This window comes from Mixophyes fleayi, chromosome 9 (assembly GCF_038048845.1).
Source record: "Mixophyes fleayi isolate aMixFle1 chromosome 9, aMixFle1.hap1, whole genome shotgun sequence".
Classification (NCBI taxonomy): Eukaryota; Metazoa; Chordata; class Amphibia; order Anura; family Limnodynastidae; genus Mixophyes; species Mixophyes fleayi.
Window position 1 is genome coordinate 94268322 of NC_134410.1, and position 24242 is coordinate 94292563.

The 24242-nt window shown below is 40.5% G+C and overlaps 1 protein-coding gene across 2 annotated transcripts in view; it reads left to right on the plus strand.

Annotated features, from left to right (window-relative positions):
- The window catches only part of BRINP1 (BMP/retinoic acid inducible neural specific 1), a 236140-nt gene that overhangs the window by 85526 nt on the left and 126372 nt on the right, over positions 1-24242 (plus strand). For both annotated transcript variants that reach the window (XM_075184697.1, XM_075184698.1), the window contains exon 2: positions 9253-9508. In XM_075184697.1, coding sequence (XP_075040798.1) covers positions 9303-9508 — 206 coding nt within the window. In that variant the 5' untranslated portion in view covers positions 9253-9302. The remainder of the gene's footprint in view (positions 1-9252; positions 9509-24242) is intronic.

The window sequence follows — 24242 nt, forward strand, 5'->3', positions numbered from 1 at the left end:
ATTATATTAAGTATATTTATCATATATAAAGAATTTCATCCACACCCACTGCAATATTTATTTCAGTGAAAATGATACATTTATAAAACAGAACTTTTTTTTAAGCACAATTAGTATAAACAATATTAAAATGATTTTATATCTGTGACATTTGAATAAAATTGAGTTGTTAATAAAAAAGACAATTTACTGCCACAATATAAATAAACAATATTCATTATATTTTAACCACAACAACTATTTGAGTCTAATAAAGGAGACAATCTTATAACTATGTTACAAGCAAAAATCTCGAAATAATTTAAACCATCGCTACTATGATATTTATATAATTTCAGCTGAGGTTTTTGTAAGGCAGACAATATTTTGGGACAGATGGTATAAACTATATTTTTATCATTTCAAACTTACCTGCTGAAATATTTATTTCAGTGATCAATTCTGGGTCAGCTGAAAGACAAATCACCATCATGTTTTGCCCCTGTCTATCATTAAGACATATGTGCGTGAGAAAATTGCAGTCAATTGATTTCTTTAAATTATATCACTATCACCATAAGTGGGATGTATAATGCTGTATTACAAAAGTATTTTTAAGACTTTTTAAACAAAAAATAGTATGGCGATAATAGAAAATAAAGTGTATTGAAATAATTTAAAACCACTTCTATTGTGACATTTATTTAAAACAAAAAGAGACATAAGGAAAGCAATTTTTAGCTCTATAAAGATAAATTATATTCCAAACATCTATACCATACATACTACAGTAGTTATTTCAATGAAAAGCAGGCCTTTTTAAGACAGGAAATTTTATTTAGCTATAAGGATAATGTATATTCCAATAATTTGCAACCACATCAACTAAGTTAATTATCTTAATGGAAAATTAGGTGTTAATAAGAAAGGAAATGTTCTAACACCCTAAGGATGCAATATTCTGCATTTATATATAATGACGCCTACTATGATGCTTATTGCAGTGAAACATTTTTTGAAGGAGTGGGTGAGCTTAAAGACAAATGTGTGTCACTAGTGGAAAAAACCCTTCCAATTTCTGTAATGTAAATTACACTTACAAAAAATTCACTGCGAAACATATTTTAGGGCAAATGTTGCAGGATTCACTTAATAGAGCCTGCGAGACATTTCTCCTTTGATATGTGGAAGAAATCAAGATATGGAAGCTTCTATAAAGGAACCAAAGTCACATTTATTTAGAAATAAGGTATTTACCTAGAGTGTATTCAAACTAACTTGTATGGCGAACACAAGCTAAAGAACACTTTTTCTTCAAAGAAGGATATACTTGTATTTTAGCATGGAACAGAGAAAGGAAAAGAAAAGTGAACATATTTTGAGCAGTACACAATAAGATTATACTGCGAAAACTGTTCCCTTATTAATGCACATTCCTTTCTCTCAACAATTGCACAAGTCTTATATTTTAGGCATCACAGCTTAAGTTTATCATCTTGAATACTTAGGCATATTCTGTTTTCCACTCCTAAATCACATATCTAATTAAGCACACTCTTATAGCCAACTATATAATATCTACCAGAAACAAGTACCAATGTTATCATCACACTTACACTTTCCTTCTTCTTCTCAGTTTTTGGCCTTTCAAAATAAATTGTAAGTAACACACAGAAATTACTATGTTGGTTTGACTCTTAAGGCCTACTTCCACATTCCCATCTTTTGAGTCTTTGTTAGTTCAATTAAGTTCTGTTATGTGCGTATTGTCGCTAACCAATAACGATTGTCGAACCTCGATTTGTGTTTCCAACGCACAAAGATTTATTCGCAAATAGTAGAATAATATGCTCAAGCGAAGTGATAATAAATACAGCAGTTACTTATCGCAAGGGCTCTGGATCCAGTGTGCAGTCATTCAATCCTGAAGTCTGGGGACAAGATGTCTGAACACTAGATGTGAAGCTGCTGCTTATATACACACAGAAATACAGTAATACAATGAAGGTGGTATAGCTTGCATCTAATGGTCCAGGTCTCAGGAAGGTCCAAGGGGTTGTCAATCATTGGCTAGTTCATCCTAAGGAATCCAAAGGAGGGGGTCACCTCTCCAGGGGGTATGCTCGGCTCTTCCCACCAAGATTCCTTAGTCTTAAGTAGTTCATAATTTCCTATCATTCATAACTTGTGTATGCACTCTGCGATTCTCTCACAGAGTGAACCAAACAGTAGGATATGTAAAGAGGTTTATTATGATACCACTCAAGATATGATTCCTTCAACCTGTTCCGTGTATTTCACTAATATGCATGTAACTCTAATATAACATATAAATACTACTATATTTCGACATAACTGACTATGTGTTGCAACTACGATTAATGTGTACTATTTTATAAGTATGCGTGTTTGTGCTAATGTATGGTAAAAGACCAATTACTGTTGCTGCCATGTGTAGTGGATGCGTACGCCCTTTCACGCCGTAGCGTGCCCTTGTACGTCGTAGCGTACCGTACGCATCTTTTCAGACAAAGACAACCAAGTTTGCTCAACTTTAATTAAAATGACTTTATCCAATTTGCTGACTTTGACAGTTCTTTGTTAGTTAATACTCATGAGACCATCCACAAATCTGATACTCTATTTTTATCCTTTCCTTAAAATAAAAATAAATAAATTGTTTTTTTTCTTTGAATGAACTTGTGTTTTACATCATCTTCAGTCATTTTACTATAGATATGAGTCAAACAGCATTCAATAAACGGTAAAAGCAAATAGACGAGTAACAAACAAATAGCCAAATACCATAGAATGTATGTGTCCCTAAGGTTTCTAACCAACCAAACTCCATAATTCAATTTCAATGCAATTTTTTGATTTAGAGGAGTAGACTTTGGACTGACTATTGTTATCTACCTTCTGAAGGAGCTACATATACAGTTTGGGAAGTGGAACAACTTTATCTCAACTAGTTGTTATATGCTTCACAGACAAGAAAATCTGGTAGGAACATTGGCTGCACTGAATACCTACCTAAAGGGATGTATATGTTTTTAAGGTTTAATGTGAATTTTTATAAATTGTGAATGAAATTCCTGTAAGGACAATCTGCCCAGATCTGGTCCTATTTTCTCTTTTTTATATGATCCACATCCCTGAGGAAGATACACATTAGCAGTCTCTGTAAGTTCAGTAATACACTGTCTATAGCAGGTGTTACAGGAACAAAAAACCTGGTTTGATTATTTAAAGTTGATCTGGAAATGCAGTAGAAATATATCATACTCTATATAACATTAATCTTCTAAAATTACTGGAATGTCCAGAGAGAGAAAGAAAGCAGCAAAATAACTTTTAGGCACAGTCATGGCCTCCAAGAAGAATTTAGGGCCTGGGTGCAGTAACGTTTTTGGACCTCTCCCTCCATAGATGAACAGGAAAAGACTTGTGTGCCACAGCTCTGTGGTGGTGCCCCAGGAGGGGGCTTGGTCACAGTGTTGAGGGCATAGCTCACATGGGCATGGTTGGACCTCTTTAGGCACGACATTCTATGAATTAAACCGGTGTTGTTCTCACCTACCTGTTATGACAGCTTTCACAACCTGGCACTGGATGCACTGGATTCTTGTTTGGATCCTGGAATGTTGGGACTTCTTTGGAAAATATATATATACATGAAATATTGAAAACAGAGCAGTAAGTGAAAACAGTGCATAACACAAATCACACAGTATATAATACATACTTTAGTATATAAAATATTACCTTTACCACGCCCTCCCGAGTCACATCACACCCTCCCGAGACATATCACGCCACCCCCCAGACACATCACGCCACTACCCAGCCAATCTTGTGTAATTTAGAGCTCCTTTGCTTGCTTTGCAAGCTATTGGACAGTGTGTGATGTCGTGCACTGTCCGGGAACTGGAAGCAGCTATCAGCTCCCTCCCTCCCCTTGCAGATAATCTTTTATGGTATGATACAGAGCAGGAACCCAGAATTAATGACAGATATAGCCCATCATATTTAAAAATCTCATCTGGTAGACCTTGGAACTTTGATAATTGCATCTATATTGTTTGCAGAAAAAGATCTTTCCATTGTGAAATGTCATGATCTAAATAATGCACGTAAAACAAAGCTGACATTTTTCCTTAGATCTTGTGTGTCCCTTCTGAACTAGAAACGATAGGAGAAGTAATCAGTTTTTCAAATATGGTGAGGCTAGCAATAAAACATCTACATATTGGTGGCCTCTCCTTCACCCACTCCGCCAGGCCTGGTGCCCGCCCTGGCGGTGGAGTTGGCCTCCTCCTCTCCTCCACCTGTACTTTTCGTGTCATTCCCCCTGAACCCTCCCTCTCCTTCTCCTCTTTTGAAGCTCACTCCATCAACCTCTTCTACCCCATCCATCTCCGCGTCACTGTCATCTACCGCCCCCCTGGCCCCACCTCCCTCTTCCTTGACAACTTTGCTAGCTGGCTTCCTCACTACCTCTCCTCCGATCTCCCCTCGATCATTCTCGGTGACTTTAATATCCCCATCGACAACCCCACCTACCCTGCTTCCAGCAAACTGCTCACCCTCTCTTCCTCCCTTGGTCTCACCCAATGGACCTCCTCCTCTACCCACTGCCTTGGTCACTCCCTTGATCTTGTCTTCTCCTACCTATGTAATCTCTCCGACTTCTCCATCTCTCCCTTTCCTCTATCCGACCACCATCTCCTCTCCTTCTCTCTCTCCTCTTCTCCTGCTCCCCTCCCCCTGCCCAAACCTACTCTGTCCATACGCAACCTCGATGCTCTTGACCCTGCCTCTCTGTCCTCCTCTCTCGATACCCTCCTTTCTCCCCTTTCCTCCCAGGCCTGCCCCAACCAGGCGGTCTCCCTCTACAATCACACCCTCACCTCCGCTCTGGACGCGGTTGCCCCTGCCCACTCCGTCCACCCCCGCTGCTCCAAACCCCAACCCTGGCACTCCAAATTTACCCGCTTCCTCCAAAAATGCTCCCGTTCTGCCGAACGTCACTGGAGAAAATCCCGCTCCCTGGCTGACTTCCTCCACTTTAAATTCATCCTTTCATCCTACAGCTCTGCCCTCTCACTTGCTAAACAATCTTTCTTTAAATCCCTCATCTCTTCCCAGTCCTCTAACCCCCGCCGCCTCTTTGCCACCTTTAGCACTCTCCTGGCCCCCTCCCCTCCCCCCCACCCCCTCCTCCCTGACTGCCTCTGATTTCGCCTCCTTCTTCTCCTCTAAAATCGAGGCCATCCGACTTGAAATCTCCTCCTCCACTCTCTCTTCCACCCCTCCCACTCTTCTGTCCTCCCCCCCCCAACCACCTTCCCCTCCACTCCTTCCGTCCCACCACCGGCGAGGAAGTCCACTCTCTCATTTTATCATCCCCCCCCACTACCTGCCCCCTGGATCCCATCCCCTCCCACCTTCTTCGCTCCCTTTCCCCCACCACCTGCTCCCACCTCGCTCACCTCTTTAATCTCTCCCTCTCCACTGGCATCTTCCCCTCCTCCTTCAAACATGCTCTCGTATCCCCCATTCTTAAGAAACCTAATCTCGACTCCACTTCTCTCTCGAACTATCGCCCCATATCTCTTCTCCCATTTGCCTCCAAAATTCTTGAGAGGCTCGTCTGCAGCCGTCTCACCTCCTACCTTTCTGAATACTCCCTCCTTGATCCTCTCCAGTCTGGTTTCCGCCCCCTCCACTCCACTGAAACTGCCCTGGCTAAAGTCACCAATGACCTCCTCTCTGCAAAAGCCAGGGGCCACTTCTCCCTTCTCATCCTCCTTGACCTCTCTGCAGCCTTTGACACCGTTGACCACCCCCTCCTCCTTCACACCCTCCAGTCTTTCGGCCTCTCCGGCCCAGTCCTGTCCTGGTTCACCTCTTACCTTACTCACCGTTCCTTCTCTGTCACCACCTCTGGGTCTCTCTCCCCCCCATCCACCCTTCCAGTCGGGGTCCCTCAGGGCTCTGTTCTGGGACCCTTACTCTTCTCTCTATACACCTCCTCCCTGGGTGAACTCATCAGCTCCTTCGGCTTCAGCTACCACCTTTACGCTGACGACACTCAACTATACCTCTCCTCTCCTGATCTCTCTCCCTCCCTCCTCTCTAGGGTGTCCGCCTGCCTCTCTGCCATCTCCTCCTGGATGTCCTCTCGATTCCTCAAACTTAACCTTGCCAAAACTGAGCTCATAGTTTTTCCTCCCTCTCATACCCCATCCCCTTCTGACCTCTCCATCACTGTCGACAACACCTCTATCTCCCCTGTCCCCCAACTTCGCTGCCTTGGTGTCATCCTCGACTCCTCTCTCTCCTTTGGCCCCCACATCCTCTCTCTTGCTAAATCCTGCCGCTTCCAGCTGCGCAACATCGCTCGCATCCGGCCCTTCCTCTCCCAAGATGCCACCAAATGCCTTATCCACTCTCTGATCATCTCCCGCCTGGACTACTGCAACCTCCTCCTCACTGGCCTCCCCCACTCTCATCTCGATCCCCTTCGATCCGTCCTTAACGCTGCAGCTAGGCTTATTTTCCTCTCTCGCCGCTCCTCTTTTGTCTCCCCCCTCTACCTAGCCCTTCACTGGCTCCCATTCCCCTTCAGAATCCTCTTTAAGCTCCTCACACTCACCTACAAGGCCCTCGCCAACTCCACTGCACCCTACATCTCCACCCTCCTCTCTATTCATGCTCCATCCCGCCCTCTCCGTTCTGCCTCTGACCGTCGCCTCTCTTCCCCCCTTATAACCTCCTCCCACGCGCGTATCCAAGACTTCGCCCGCGCTGCCCCCCTCCACTGGAACAAGCTCCCTCCCTCCATCAGAACTTCCCCTAATCTATCCAGCTTCAAACGGGCCCTAAAAACCCACCTTTTTCTTAAAGCCTTTCTGTCTCCCACTTAACTTCCTACCTTATCTTCTGCCTCTGTCCCCCTACTCTCCCTCTCTCCCCTGCGTCTCTCTGTCTGTCCACCCCTCCCCTTAGATTGTACGCTCCTCTGAGCAGGGCCATCTCTCCTCCTGTTTCCACCACTTCTAACTCTGCTCTCCAGCTACTTAGCCCTCCTCCTCAAAGGTCCTCCACCCCACGTCCACTTTCGCTCCCTCCTCCCCCCTGGGGGTCTCCCTGTCTTCCACACCCCCTTCTTGGGCCCCGTCATTTTCGGATCCTCCCTCCCCCTTCCCCGCCCTCTCTAGCTGTGCATTGAGCGTACTGAGTTGCTGTGTTTACTGTACTGTGCTGTCTCCCATTGTATTGTGATTTTGTTTGTCTCTGTACGGCGCTGCGGATGCCTTGTAGCGCCTTATAAATAAATATTAATAATAATAATAAAATATTGAATATGGACAGAACCTGCTGGAAACCAATGTCTTCTAGATCTTTCTTTGCAATTTGCGAGATGAAGGGGGACTCATGGTGTAGCCTTCAGGAAGTCTGGTCCGGGTAAACTGCTTTCTCTAATATAAGCTGTGAACACAAGCAGGAATTTGCAATCATGGTTAACAGTAGGGATTTTCACTGACGCCAATGGTTTGGTTTTGGTTTTGGATCTGTATTTTTTTGCATAAATTGCTAAAAATCCTAACATCACATAATTTGGCACTTTTTTGTTCCTTCATTATTATTAACCTCAATAATATTAACTTCCAGTTATTTCCAGTCAGTTTTGATCACCTGACTCGTCACAATATTATTTTCATCCAGTTTAATCCAAAGACTGCAAAAGAATTATTCCTAATTATTCTGGATACAGAAAACTAAAATTATTACTGAAGAAAATTGGAAGATTTTGGACATTTGTGGGTTCAAACATGTATACTCACTGAATGACCTATCAATGTGAGCTAATTGAATAGTTAAAAGGAGTTTGTGTTTTTGCACTTTGCAATTTGCCTTTACAACTTTTACTTGCCAACACTAGGATCTATATATTGTGTTATTATATGTGTATGATTATTTTAAGTTGTTTTAAATTATTTATATCAAATAAATTCAATAGATTTTATTTTACACCTACTTTATTTATTTCAACCAGCGCTCTTCTGCTTTTTATTCTCAATCATCCTCATCAGTGTGTAGTTGCACCAGTATTCAGACTTCTGTAGATGATACGGGCTCAGTCATTTGTGTCGTTGTCCCCATGCAGTTCTGTCTCAGTCTCAATGATATGAACACACCTTACTATACTTGGTCTACATTTGACCCCATTCTGTCTCTCCCCCTCCCTCGCCCATTCCGCCTCTCCAAACGCAAGGAGGAGCAAGTGACACCATACAGGCCTAGGCTTATGCATTTTTTGTGGGTATGCACGATACAAATTTACATATTTTATGCTAAACAAACAGGTGTTCTTCCAACTCAGCCCGAGTCCCATAATGTTTTTTCATGAACTTAATTTGCACTCTACATTACAAAGCAGGCATTCTTTTAATACTTTGTTTGGTGTCTCTAATTGATATTGCATTGCAAACAATTGCAAATATCCTCAAGGATAGATAATGTGATCAATCAAATTTGTAATTCATTGAGTTTAGCTAAGTCCAACTGTTACAACAAGGTTTTTACTAATGCTTTAAAAATGAGTAGCTCAAGCTCTCAAAAAGCTGCAACAGCATTTTTTTTTTCAGCTTAACCATTTCACTGTTTATTGGCAGTTGTTAGGATGGCTTAAACAGTTTCAGCTACAACAGCATTTTTATAAAAAATTCTGATAAGACCAACTCTACTGGCCAGCAGCTTCACCATAAAAGAGTGTTTGGTCTGGTTGGGGACATCAGAACTAAGTGAAAGGACGCAGTCACTTTTGAACCTTCCAAAACAGCTATGACATTATGAGATTATATATAAAATCTGCCCATGCCTCTATCCACTTTGAAATTAAACAACGAGATTGGTGAATATATTTCCTCAATCTCACTACCAAGAGTTTTGTGTTAAAATCTTTCCTGTTTGACATCATGATAGAAGCAGCCATCGAGGGCAACATCCATTTATATCAATTTATGCTTATATAATTGGTCACTGCAGCTCAGTAACTTGTGCTACATTTAGTTATATGGTTGTATACACGTAACCCCTTGTTTCTGTTTTAATAAAACCTATATGAAACACAGTTATAGGAAATGAGAAATATATAGCGGAAGTAGAAAGTGTACAAGTGAGTACACAATAAAATTATTATCTTTATAGCTATTCGTTTTTTCGTGATTATAACAATGATTGTATTTATCTCATTACCTCAAACAGGACTCCCGAAAATGGAGCAAGAATGAGAGGGAAGAAGCAGAGGGAGAAGCATGAGCTGGCGTCTAGTCAAGTTGCTCTCCTTCCTGTTTATTTGGGAGCAGATCACCGTGCAGGAATCATTCCAATCCCAGGAACATGTCTCCAAAGAGTTTGACTGGCTCATCTCTGATCGAGGTCCATTTCACCATTCTAGGAGTTACCTGTCTTTTGTGGAGAGGCATCGGCAGGGCTACTCAACTAGATACAAGATTTACAGGTTAAAGTCTGCCTGTTTTATTAAAGTCATTGATGTGTTTAGTGCAATAATTAGAATTTCACCTACTTAAGATTCTCCCCTACACCTGTGTCTTTTTCTTGATTACTGAGTGTGAAGCACATTTAAATATAAATTGACCTGAGCAGATGTTAAAAGCATCATGTGCAAGTAGCCAATCCGGTATAAAGGCATAATCAGGAGAGTATTGGAACTTCTGGAATAATTGAGCATGATGAAATCTTTTTTCACATTAAAAGCATGGCAATACCAGAAATGCTGTCAGACCATCTGATGTGTTTTTGAACTTAAATGGACCCTTTGAGATTTATAATGTGTCAAGTGTTCTCACAGTTTTTATATTTGTTGCTATGCTTTTAATAAGAGAAAATATTGATTTTGTCACTTAAAACTTTTCATCTGTCTATCTGAGATGTGAACTCACCATCAAGAACCATAACAAAGAATTCACTATGCAATGCTGTATTTTAGTCACTCTTATTATACATGCTTAGAAGGAGAAAACAATATTTAAAAAAATTATAAGCATAAGCACCTTTTTGCGATTTTGTGTTAATAGGCTTGGCATTGATGACATTACTAAATCAGTGTTTTTATAATTTATTTATTTTTATTTAGTTTTGGGTTTTGCATCCCAAGTAAAACTCCAGTCTCACATGTTAGTCACCTGATATCCAGCATTTAGGCTGTCTGATAGTTCCCCTGACATCGTGTACACCCTCACTAGTGCTCTACTTGCTTCTACTTGCAATTAATATGGCTGTGCATTTGACAACATGCTTCCTGTATGAAAGAAAAGACTGAATTTGTAGGAATAAGGCGAGTACAATAGCAAAATGAATGATTATAGAACTATATATTACTTAATTAGAAATCAGTAATTTTGAAGTATGTTTCTGATCATTATATTTAATTCCTAAAATGCTATGTTGTTGTATGTCCTCTTTCTAATAATATTAGATGGTAATCAAAATTGACACACACACATGACACACACACACACAAACACACACACACACACACACACACACACATATATACTTGTTTTTATTTCATTGCGCCATGTCATAAACATCGCACAATGGGACACTCCTTTCCTAATGCCTTGATAACAGAACAATCATATGGGTATGTGTAGGAGCTGTTTGTCACCAGAAATACCACCTGAGATTTGCTATTTGACTTTGCTCAAAGTATTGACATGGACTGCATGGTGAGGAAAGTTTCATGTATTTTGGCCGTCTGGGGACATTCACACATGCACTGACACCTACCGTGTTTCCCCGATAATAGGACACTGTCTTATTTTTTTTTTGGTTCCAAATAACAGCATAGGGCTTATTTTCGGGGTAGGGCTTATTTTAAAATGATGACCGTTATGCTCCCCTCATTCCTGCTTTTTTCCCCATCATGCCCCTTATTCCTGCTTTTATCCACATCATGTCCCTCAGTCTTGCTTTTATCCCCATCATGCCCATCATTCCTGCTTTTATCCCCATCGTGCCCCTTATTCCTGCTTTTATCCCCATCGTGCCCCTCATTCCTGCTTTTATCCCCATTGTGCCCCTCATTCCTGCTTTTATCCCCATTGTGCCCCTCAGTCCTGCTTTACAATACTTTTACTTACCGTTTTTCTTTCTTCTTCACTTTCTTTTTCTGTACTCCCCTCTGTGGCGCTGCTGTAAATGACTCCGGCAAGCACACCAGCGTCATTCACAGAAAATGAGGGGAGGGTGCACGCTCACTGTGAGAAAGTGAGACGCTGCAGCTGGGATTGGATGCCACTGTTAAATCTTTATCAGAGCTGGGGGCATTGTAGTGTAGTGCAGGGACCGGGCAAAATGGGGATTTAACTAGGTCTTATTTTCGGGGTAGGGCTTATTTTAGACCGGTCTGCAGATTTATGGGTAGGTCTTGTTATCGGGGTATTTCTTATTATCGGGGAAACACGGTAGCTATGGAGGTCACAGCCCTGGTCAACCACTGTGTATCATTTCAACAAGTTTGATCCCTCTTTAAAGCTGTCATGCGGTTCTTTGTGTAGAATTTCAACCCCGACCATTTCAGTGCTGATGGTTCAGCCATGAGGTTGAGGCATGTGACACAGTTACGCTTTCCGGACAACCAGCATGTTTGGATCAACTTGATCATGTGCTTCTCCCCAGCTTGGATTTCCTCTCTTTCCCAGATTTTTCTTCGAACTTCTTTACACCTAAAAGGAAGTAGAGCAGTCCATTTCGACTCTGCAAAAGGCAGAGAAGGCAAAGTGCTTTTGCTTAAGGAAACTGTGTGCTACACCGACCTGTGGAAGCCTTGGCTGGGCACTGGTCCTGTATTTCCGACTCTCTACACCGCCTATCTTCTGACATGGAAGTGATGACCGAACGCTTGACCACTTGTCCCTCTGTCACTGGGGGTTGCTCATCATCTGACATGTCGCTCTGTAGCTGGACCGGTTCTGAATGGAAACAGATATGTAAATGACCAAGGTGAAAGTCTAAAGCATACATCAGACACAAGATTTCCAACTTACCGTCTGGATCAATGTGCATCTCGTCCAAATTCTTGCCTTGAATTCAGCCCGTCTGCCACTCTCAAGAGCCATTAACAGTTTGATGATCTTGGCAAGTTGGAAGAGAGGCGGTAATACTGACAGTGCATCCTGAGGTCCTACCCAAAAAAGTCAGCCAACTGATCCAGTTCTATGTCGTTTATTTTGAGGACCTTTGAAAGAGTGGCAACGTGCTTTTGAAGCTTCATAGAAGACAGAATGGGGGGGTGTTTGCCTCATGCTCTCAGGCAAACAGTCATGCACAATCGGAGCCTCTGAATTGTGACAAGGCAGCTGGTCTGGCAAATATGTAGACATGTTTGGTAGTCCCTCCACAATCTTTATGCATCTCTGTGCGAAGTTCCATAGTGCCGTGCATGGCTGGTATTATTAGGGTGGAGACTTTTCTCCCAAGTTTTCCCCGGATTTCAATAGGAGTAAAGTGCCGGCAAAGCTTCCTCTCAATCTCAAAAGCACTAGGGCCACATCTTCATGGAGATCTGAAGTATCTCTTGAGGAGAAGGTAGTCAGCAACATCTTGGAAACTTTTAATTCCCTTCTTTGATAGACCAAGATCACATTATTATTATTAATATTTTTATTATTATTATTATTATTATTATCATCATAGAGTTGTAAGGCTCCACAGTGCTCTGCTGCACTGTTCAGTAGGGAAAACAGTACATACATAGAATAGGGACATAAAAAGGTAGACAAAATAAACATAGACATGAAAATAAAGGACCCTGCTCATTAGAAAGCTAACATTCTAAGTGGAAGAGGGCACAGCTGAAACAAGAGGAGCAAATGGGGTTCAGAGTGGAGATTGGGACAGTTGTAAAGGTGTATTAGTGTGAATATATGGGGTTTCAAAGAGTGTCTAAAGATTTGAAGGCTAGGGGAATGTCTGATTGAGTGTGGTAGGGAATTCCATGGGGAGCAGCACAGGAGAAATCTGTGAGAACAACCTGTGGCAGGCTGACATTTGCAAGCAGTGCCCAGATGTTAAGTGTAGGCTTGGTGTTTAGACTACTATGGTAGGCTTGCTGCTTCTAATCAAGGTACAAGTGCATCTTTTTCACATCTTCTTTGAAAGGTAAGAGCTGAGGCATGTTTCACTTGGACTCTTTAAGTGTTTTCACGGCAGCCAATGAGAACAACTCATTCCATCTTGCCTCTTAGATCTTCCTGAAGTTGTGTGTGTTTTTAAACACACAGCATTGCAGCCAACATCTGAACTGACCCACTTGGAGAGATGCTGCCCCATTTGCATGATGCATCTGTAATTTTTCACTGTGATTAAGTTTTCATCCAGTGGGCATGTCAGTTAAGAGCTTCCAAAAACCACTGATGTCAGATGGAACAGGCTGAGCCAAGGCGCACAGAGACTGTCGCCACAGGTACTTTCTGCAAACAAGCCTTGGCAGGCTGCACAGTGCATGAAGCCTTAGGCATCCATCTCTTTGGAAGTTTGTATATGACCAGAACACCGCTTCCTGTCCTCATCACCTCAGCATTGGGTGCAAAGTTGCCCCTATTGCGAAGATGTGACAACTGCATGCAGCATTTGTTTGGGTGCTTGGAGAATTTCATGGCCCAGGCTACTTCATTGTCATTGCGGTGAACACACTCCATATGCAGGGCTAATTTTTAGAGAGGCTTCTCACAGTACAGGCAGTGCTGATTTTTGTTATACGCCCTGGATCCATCTTGTTTCTGGATAGCATTTGGAGGGACACTGCACTGTCTTTCCAGTATTTGAAACACAACTGCCAGCAGATCGAGAATGGTCATGCATAGAACACGTATCTCGGCACCTGCACTTTGCAATGGGGCTGGTGTCTTAACCGCTCTCCTCCTCCAAAGTGTAAGGTGCATATTCATCTTCACTGCTTTCCGAACTATGGTCGGAGCCACTGATGGGTTCTGGCCCCACTTTACTTTCAGCAGCAGATGGATGCGATCCTATCTTATTGCTGTTAGCTGTAAAAACCCTGGGAATGCTGCAGTCTCTTCCTCTTCCTGCTCCTGCATATGTATGGATGGTCGACTGACCTCTATCAGTGGCATGCACACACACTCTCCCCTCCATATCGGACACATGCACTTGCACACTTTGGATGACAAAAGTAGCTTGCTGGGAAAAGCCAGATTTTTATGCCAAGCATATCAGCAAGGTCTTCTGCATTGATTAGCCTTGGTAAGCTTCGTGGGGACCTCATTTTTTGTCCCCACTACACCAAACACGTGAATGTTCCCACAAGTATAGGAATGCAAGTACATACACACAAACCACACACACACACACACACACACACACACACACACCACACACACACACACACACACATATACATTGTCCTTGGAAATTTGCATTCTATTCATATTACTTCCTTTCAAGTGGATATAATACTTTAAAGTGTATAATAAAATTAACCACACTACTTTGGACAGATTACTGTTTTTATCTCAGTGGGTAAAAATTGACTGTATCTGGAATTTAAACTGCTAGTTTGCAATACAAAATATGCTCACTGGTCAAAGTGGAAATTTAGAAGTTGTGGTAAATAAATTTAGAAGTAACAGTATGAAAAATGTAATAAGAATATAACTTCTGAGATTTATATACCACGTTACATTTTCAAGTCTACAGTGTGCATGACACTTCTGAACATCTTCCCACTATTCAAATGACTGGTACCAACAGCAGGAATTATATAACAGTAGATATATATATATATATATATATATATATATATATATATATATATATATATATATATATATACAGTGCATCCGGAAAATAAACACAACACTTCACTTTTCCCACATTTTGTTATGTTACAGCCTTATTCCAAAATGGAATGAATTCCTTTTCCCCTCAAAATTCTACACACAATACCCCATAATGACAACGTGAAAAAAGTTTTTTTGAGATTTTTGCAAATTTACTAAAAATAAAAAACTAAGAAATCACATATACATAAGTATTCAGAGCCTATGCCATGAAACTCAAAATTGAGCTCAGGTGCATCCTGTTTCCACTGATCATCCTTGAGATGTTCCTACAGCTTAATTGGAGTCCACCTGTGGTAAATTCAGTTGATTGGACACGATTTGCAAAGGCACACACCTGTCTATATAAGGTCCCACACTTGACAGTGCATGTCAGAGCACAAACCAAGCATAAAGTCAAGTCAAAGGAATTTTCTGTAGACCTCCAAGACATGATTGTCTCGAGGCACAAGTCTGGGGAAGGGTACAAAAAAATATCTGCTTCTTTGCAGGTCCCAAAGAGCACAGTGGCCTCCATCATCCATAAATGGAAGAAGTTCGGAATCACCAGGACTCTTCCTAGATCTGGCCGGCCGTCTAAACTGAGCGATCAGGGGAGAAGGACCCTAGTCAGGGAGGTGACCAACAACCCGATCACTCTGTCAGAGCTACAGCATTCCTCTGTGGAGAAAGGAGAATCTGCCAGAAAGACAACCATCTCTGCAGCAATCCACTAATCAGGCCTGTATGGTACAGTGGCCAGATGGAAGCCACTCCTTAGTAAAAAGCACATGGCAGGCCGCCTGAAGTTTGCCAAAATGCACCTGAAGGACTCTCATACCATGAGAAACAAAATTCTCTGATCTGATGAGACAAAGATTGAACTCTTTGGTGTTAATGCCAGTCGTCATGTTTGGAGGAAACCAGGCACCGCTCATCACCAGGCCAATACCATCTCTACAGTGAAGCATGGTGGTGGCAGCATCATGCTGTGGGGATGTTTTTCATTGGCAGGAACTGGGAGACCAGTCAGGATAGAGGGAAAGATGAATGCAGCAATGTACAGAGACATCCTGGATGAAAACCTGCTCCAGAGCGCTCTTGACCTCAGACTGGGGCGATGGTTCATCTTTCATCAGGACAACGACCCTAACCACACAGCCAATATATCAAAGGAGTGGCTTCAGGACAACTCTGTGAATGTCCTTGAGTGGCCCAGCCAGAGCCCAGACTTGAATTCGATTGAACATCTATGGAGAGATCTGAAAATGGCTGTGCACTGACGCCTCCCATCCAACCTGATGGAGCTTGAGAGGTGCTACAAAAAGGAATGGGCGAAACTGCCCAAAGATAGGTGTGCCAAGCTTGAGGCATCATATTCAAAATGACTTGAGGCTGTAATTGCTGCCAAAAGTGTAATAACAAAGTATTGCGTAAAGGCTGTGAATACTTATGTACATGTGATTACTTAGTTTTTAATTTTTAATAAATTTGCAAAAATCTCCAAAAACCGTTGTCATTATGGGGTATTGTGTGTAGAATGTTGAGGGAAAAAAGGAATTGTTCAATTTTGGAATAAGGCTGTAACATACTCTTGCAAACAATTTTTTTTTTTTGCTTTTCTCTGGACCAACACTGCTAGTTCATATAAGAAGAGATTGAACTTGATGAGTTTGTCTTATTTTTATATTTTCTTTCTAGCCATGTAACTAGAAATGACATATGTTGTTTCCTTTCATTCAACCTGCCATTTGGAGATGGGAATCGTGTATATTGGATGAAAGTTTACTTTTATATTGATCAAGAATGTATATGTATTAATGAAATTAAAAATGCACATATAACCCCCCCCCCGCCATTGTTTAACAAGTATTTATTGTTTACTGTCAGTTTAAGCCCCCTAACTTTCATCATAAGTTATTTTCAACTTGCAACTAATAAAAGATCAGTGTGGAAAAATTATGAAGATCTTTCAACAAGTTCCCATGTATTTGAATGTTAAAAGTATAAATCAATCACATTAATGAAACTGTGAAAGAAAAAAATACTTTAACTCTCAGATATCTGAATTTTCAGTAAAGAAAAGTATAGTATGGTAGTACTGATTCCATTACATCTACCTTGTAGAGTATATTTACTTAATAGTGAGTTTGTTCCCCACTTTCTCTCAGAACTGTATAATTATTTCAGTGCATTAAATCAACAAGTATCCTGTGTGCACAAAAACACATCCCACAACATTACACCAATTGACCAGCCGTTATTGTTGACAATTGTCAGATTTATCAATGAACTGATGTAGCAATCACTATATCCTGGTCCAGCCGTAAGCACGCAATAGTGAAAACATTTTTTGCATTTTTATATGCCTCTTTGAGTACCACTAATGCACTCAGCTATTAATTGACTGACTGTAGTTGTATTGCATTTTGATTGTTCTGCAAAATTCTTGTTAGCCTGCATTTGCACTCATCGTCAACTGTATGTTTCCAACCACAGTACTACTGTTGGAAGATTGTTATATGTTTATAGCTTCTTTTCAAAAAATCCTCAAATTCATGCATGAAAACTCTGTTCCTGATACACTTTTACCAGTATGTCTGGTGTGCAATACAATGCAACATTCAAAGCTGCTTAAATCTTTTTGACTTCTCAACAAACGATGATATTCCTTATGACAGGTACAAACAAAGAGTTGCTACAGAGTTTTTTTTATTTTATTATGGAAAAAAGTACAAACAGAAAGCAGGAACAAACCATAGGGTATTGAAAGATAAACACAGAAGACATAAAAGGCAAAAAGAAGACAATCCAGTGGAAAATACAGTGTGTAATATATGAAGCCAGAAACATGTAAAAAGGCAAAATACCAGTTCTATCACAAAATGTTGTCAATATTTTTAATTTTTGTAAGTCGGATAGGGAAGAGGAAGGAGGAGGAAACTGGTCATCACAGGTAGTGAGCATAACATCAAATACAAAAAATAGGAAGAAAAGAAGGTACAGTATGTGTGGTGAAGGGCTCAACCAATGGGATGGGGTGGGGGGAATTCAGATGGAGGCTGATGCGATATAAAGGAGACATGGGGGGAAAATGTGTCAAAGGAAAAGCCAGGGCACCCAGATCTGGTGGAATGTTTCATCCTGTAGTGAAGGCTAATCTTTTCCATCCGGGCAATGAACCAAATACAGGACTTTAGATTAGAAAGACTGGGTGGGTTGCTTTGTTTCTATGTTTTTTTTTATCAATTAGGCATTGCATAGCAGTGATTCATCCCAATCAGTGAGACTAAGAAGCCTGAGGGGAAAGTCAAGGTTTACCCAGAGGGGTAGGATATGAGGGGAGGATGGCGGAATACTCAGGTGGAGTCTGCAGGTCTCTTAGATCTTAGTCAAAAAACTCAGAGTGAGTGATGATTTCACAAGAGTAGATCTAGTTTGTTTATGCAGATCCCAAATGCACTAGCGAGAGGGCATGAGAGATTATTAGTCTCAATGTCTACCCAAGATAGAGGACGGGGAGGTAAACAAGGCCACAATTTGACTCAAGTGGGCTGCATAGTAGTATATTTTAAGATCTAGAAAGCCTCTATCCCCTCATTTAGTTAGGTTTTTCAGAAGGGATAATTTGATCATGAGAGACCTGCCCTTCCACACGAACCTCGCCAGGTGTTTTTGGATGGAGGTAAGCTCGGATACAGGTGGGGAGAGTTTGGAAGTAATAAAGGAGTTTGAGAAGGATATTTATCTTTATGGAAATGATTCTGCCCTGCCACGAGATGATTAGGGAGCACCAAGAGAACAGCTTTGATTTAAATTTGGCTAGGATATATATTCAAATAGTTTGGGATAGCTCTCTTGGTACAGGGATGCATAGTAGTTGGTTATAAATACTTAAATAACTAATCTTATTTTTGTGCCATTTAAAGTCAAATTAGGATGCAAGAAGCTGACCATCTTGGCTAGGAAAGTTGAGCAGGATAGCTTCAGACTCTGAAACATTTTTGCAGCCTGAGAGACTGCCGTAAAGAGTCAGAATCCTAAACATGCTGGTAAGAGTTTTTCTAGGCTGTTGATGAGTTAGGATTACATCATCCATAAAAAGAGATAATATGCTCTCAAGGTCCCCTGTCTGCACACCCCTTACATCCAGGCAAGCTCAGATGGTCACTGCCAGGGGCTCTATAACTAGGGCAAATATCAGAGGGCAGAGGGGACAGTCTTGGAGAGTACAATTGTGGATGATGATGGCATCGGAAGAAGTGCCATTGACCATGAATCTTGTTGAGGGATAGGTATAGAAAGCTTGGACACCTGGTAGAAAGTCATCAGAGATGCCGAATTTCAATAAAGCTTGATAAATAAAATGCAAGGATATTCTGTTTAACACCTTCTCTACATCTAGGGAGAGGATAATGGATTAAATCACACCTGATCATAATGGACAAGGGAGGGGAGTAGCATATTTAGTCTACTTGCAAGAATTGTAGCATACAACTTCACGTCAGTATTAAGGAGGGAGACGGGGTGGTAACTAGCACAATTATAGATATCTTTGCCTTCTTTGTGGAATACCAAGATTATAGCCTCCAGGGATTCATTAGACCAAGGCATCCCTCTGAGGATGGAGTTGAAGAGAGTATGCAGATGGGGAAGCAAGAGATCAGCAATTTTTTTGTAGTAAACAGCTGTAAAGCCATGAGGTCCCAGGGCCTTATTTGACTTCTGGGACTCAACAAACTGCTCCAATTCCTCAAATGTAATTTCAGCACTGAGTTGAGCAGTGGCTCGAGAAGATAATTTGCGGAGATTATTGCAGCAAATAAATTCTCAATTAGCTTGGTCTGTTGTAGTTTGGCTGAGACACCAGAGGGTTGGGGTAGGTTGTAAAGTTTTGTGTAGTAAGCCTGGAAATCAGAGCAGATTTGTAGCTGGTCATATTGTAAAAGAAGAAAGAGCTGCCAAGATAGAACCCTGTTCTGACCAGGTAGTAGGGTAGGTACGGGATGAGGTGAGTTTGAGGGCAAGATCATGTCTGAGCAGGATCAGGTTATTTCTGGAATAGGTGGACTGGATGGGGTAGAAAAAGGTATAGTCCCTGGCAAAAGGGTCAGAGATTATCCACAAATCATATAGGTTATGGAGTTTTAGGAATGTCAGCAACAAACTAGAATTCTGGGAGTCTCTCTGGAAAGACATGGCATCAAGGGAGGCAGATCTGTCAACACTGGGAGCAAGAACCAAATTGAAGTCACCTACAACCAGATCACCTTGCCAAACGTGCACCAACGAGGAGCCTAATTATATGAAAAATTTAGGTTGGGCAAAGTTTGGGGCATATAGGTTGACAAGGCTGCAGGGAAGGTTATTTAAGGTGCCAATCAGGATCAGGAACCTGCCCTCTATGTCCATATAAGAGTCTAGAAGGTGAAAGCTGAGGTGACAGGTGAAGATGATCGCAGCCTCACATTTTTTCTGCCTGAGATAACATGAATGACAGGTCAAGGGTGGAGAAGTTTAATGTAGCGGATTTCCTGGAAGAAGACTAAGTCACCCTACAGAGTTTAGAGAGAAGAGTGCAGTTTAGTCCTTTTTTCGGGGAAGTTGAGGCCCTTGATATTATAGGAAACAACATTTAAGGTCATGAGAAGGCCTGCAGGTGAGGATCAGCTCAGCAGCATTGGAAGAAAAATTGGAGAGAAGTAAAATAAGGTGATGCCCGGGAATTATAGGGAAAGAGGTGGAAGGAAGAGAAGGAAGGTGATCAAGCAGACCAATGGTCATCCATCTACTGTGCTGGCAGTGGATGGTGTGATGATTGAATCATCTGGGAAACCAGCAAAGAGCATAGGGCTCAGTGGGGGTACGTGATTGGCAGAATTCAGGCAAGAGAATTCCATGAGAAATCAGTGTGGGCAAAAAAAGGGAGGAGGCTACCAAGTGGGCTCAGGAACACACTAGACCTGGGTGGGAGGGAAGAAGGCAGAATTCACAAGAAAAGCAACATGTGCTGTAAACTCAAACATGACAAACTCACAAATGGATGAAAACAAGTTACAATACCACGAGATGCAATTAAATGAGGATATACTAGCAACTTGCATGCAGCTGTATTAGGTCCCATCTTCTTTGCTGTAGAGAGCAAGTTCTGCAGGTAAAGGAGAGAAACCAGCTGTGGAACACATAAAGGGAAAAGAACAAACATGTAGAACTGTATAGTTAACCAGGAGTGAGGAAGAGGCATTGTCAGCAGCTACAGTCAACCCGTTCCCAGTAGAGGTAGTCCATAACACAGAAGAAGTCTCTAGGCAGACTACAGAGATCATGGTGTACAACATAGACATAAGATACAGAGATTTAAGTGTAAGCAGTAGGTCAAATAATTTCTAATAACAAACCCCATCCCTCCTTCTTTGACATCTTGACCAGGCTATGTTGTTTCAGAAATATGCAGTAAATTCAATAAAGGGTATTGTTTGGGCATGAAGACCTTATTATTAACAGGTGGCATTATATTTATATATATATATATATATATATATATATATATATATATATATATACAAACCTACACCCAAATACAACAATGCACGTATCTTGAGATCGGAGTGCACAAAGCCCAAATTCATGCGTTTAACACCAAGCAACACAGGTTGAGTACAGAATACACGCCTTGATGAATCAGGCCCACTATATTAATATTCATCAGCTCATTTACTTAAAACTCCTGGGCACACAACTACTTAAAAAAAAAAAAAGTAGCAACCTGGTTCACGCAAAGAGCTGAATCCGGTGCTCACGGGAAGAGTAGAAGTCCTAAGTATAGGTCAATCAATATTGTATTTAAATCTCTAAGAATGGTTTATTAATATCACCAATGACTATCACCCACTGCAGCTAATTCAGGGCCTATTGTAGAACCCTACATAGAAAAATCACAAACACACGCAAATAACAGGGCTTAAATCATGTAAATGCATAAACAGCATTAATATATACACACAATAATAGATCCTAACATAAAAGTGTATATAAGAAAAATAAAAAATCAGACTAGGGAAAAGAAGGAGAAAACGTCTAAGAACTAAAATAGGACATGAATGTATTAATGAGCTATACTAATGTAAAAGAGGTATATTGCTAATATTCCACTATAATAGTTGGATCACTACATACCTACAATATCAGAACATGATGTAGATATATACAATTACTAATAATGGGTCACAAAAACCTCCATATATTACCACTCAACATCCAGCAGTGAGCAATCAAATAAAGTACCCCTACATTCAATCCAGGGATTTGTTAGATTGCAAGCCTCTCTTACTGCCGGTGCTAATTCAGGTTGGTGAAAGAGAATCCACTAAATTTGGTAGAACACACACACACTTGTGGACCCATCTGGTATGCAGATTGAATTTTATCTGCCTAAGTCTTATAGGAACATTGGGCTTTTTTGTGTGCCTGTAAAAAAGATTTATTGTTATTGTCAATGGTTTGGTCGATCTCTGAGATAGCCGGTAGAGGACATATGGTCCAGAAAGTAGAGTAAGCCTGTGGATGTAAACCACAGTTGGGGTTGGTGTTTGATTAGTGGATTAATTTAAAACATTGTCATAAACAAATTTGTCCATTGGTAGTATCTGAGACCAGTGGTTTTGTTAGAAATTAATAAATGTCCGTAGATATTGTTCCAAGGTTTGTTTCACTCACTCTGGTTGTCCATTTGACTGTGAGTGCTAAGAAGTGCAGTAGTGTCTCTTTCTTTATAGCCTGTCACAGAAAGCCTTCCAAAATTGTACTGTAATTGGGACAACCCTGTCTGAAATAATAATAATGCGCCCATTGAGGAGACACATTTAATTTATTTAATGGAGAGAAACTTGAAGAAGGCCTTTCAAAAAAAGTGTCTGCTTTGTAAACCAGTCAATGACCATGAAGATGGCATTGTTGCAACCAAAGAGGTAGATAACATGGAGATGAAGTCCATAAAAATGGATTTCTATGCTCCTGGTGGAAGAAATAATGTTTGTAGGAGTCCAGCTGGGTGAGTATGTTGGATCTTGGTCTAGGCATGTGTATCAAAAGTTGTGACATATTGAAATACTTTTTATTAGATATTCTTCCAGCAATAGTGTCAACTTATCAACTTCATACTTTTTCAAACTCCAAAGTGTCCAGCTGTTTTAGCAGTGTGAACTCATTGTAAAACTTCTTGTTGGAATTTTTTGTAGGGATGAACAGTCTAATTGAGTAAATCAGAAACCCATCCGCTTGAATCATAACTCCTGGTATCTCTTTTGGATTTCAGGAAATATGTGATCTTTATTGGTAGCAGCTGTTGCAATTGTTCGTTAAAGTTCAACCATGATGCACCAGTAGTAGCTGAACAGAAATGTTAGCTTTATTTTTGGCGACTGGCAGATCGATTTGTAACATGGAATCAGAGTCAGAATAAGGCAACTAAGCCATAATAATAATAATAATAATAATAATAATAATAAATGGAAGTGATAATAAATACAAGTTTTAAGTAACAAGAAAAAAAAACCAGATAAAAAAGAGTCCCTGTGTCATATCTAGTGACCAAATGTTACACTAAACTCACTGATTTAAAGTTGAAAATAGTTTTGTTTAAAAAAATATTGTCTTCAAATGAAATAAAGAGTTGTATAAAGAGAATTGGTGCCATGGCATTAGTATTAGATCAGTGGTCTTTGTCTATATATTAAATAAATAAGTGTATAATTCAAGGTTCTCCTCACTATTATAACCAGTCTGCAGACTGATGTCAATGTTCAGGAAGATTTTTTAGTGCTCTACTCATCACCCAATTGTGATTACCATCCAACTGGCTAATCAGCTAGAAGCCTAATAGTACAGATATAAGTGCTTATAACAAACATCGATACAGGGTGCTATAAGAACTCAGGTAAGGCAATAAGGCAAAGTGTTCATATATAAAAGACTATTCTACATTATTAAATTAAATGTTAATAAAATAAATAGACTGATTTTGGTAAAAACAAATATCATTATTTAAAAGACTCCTTAAAAAATTAAGCTTAGCAAATTAAAAAAATATTGGCAAGATGAAACATATGCATATCTCTGATGTAGTCCAAGCTCAGACTTCAGACAAGAAGTGAAGTCCTTGCTCTCAATTTTGTTTTGTTATACTAACTTTGACTCCATATGGGGAAAAATGGAGTTAAAAATTTAAAAATGCTTCACTAAATTTATAAGGCAGTAAATAACATTAACTGTAGTCTTACATATCTCTGATTAGTTGGAACTACAAACCTTTAAGGAAACAGGTTAAACACTTTTCCCAGTGTTCAATTTGATAAGATTAACTAATTCTTCTTACCAATTTAATTAAAGGGA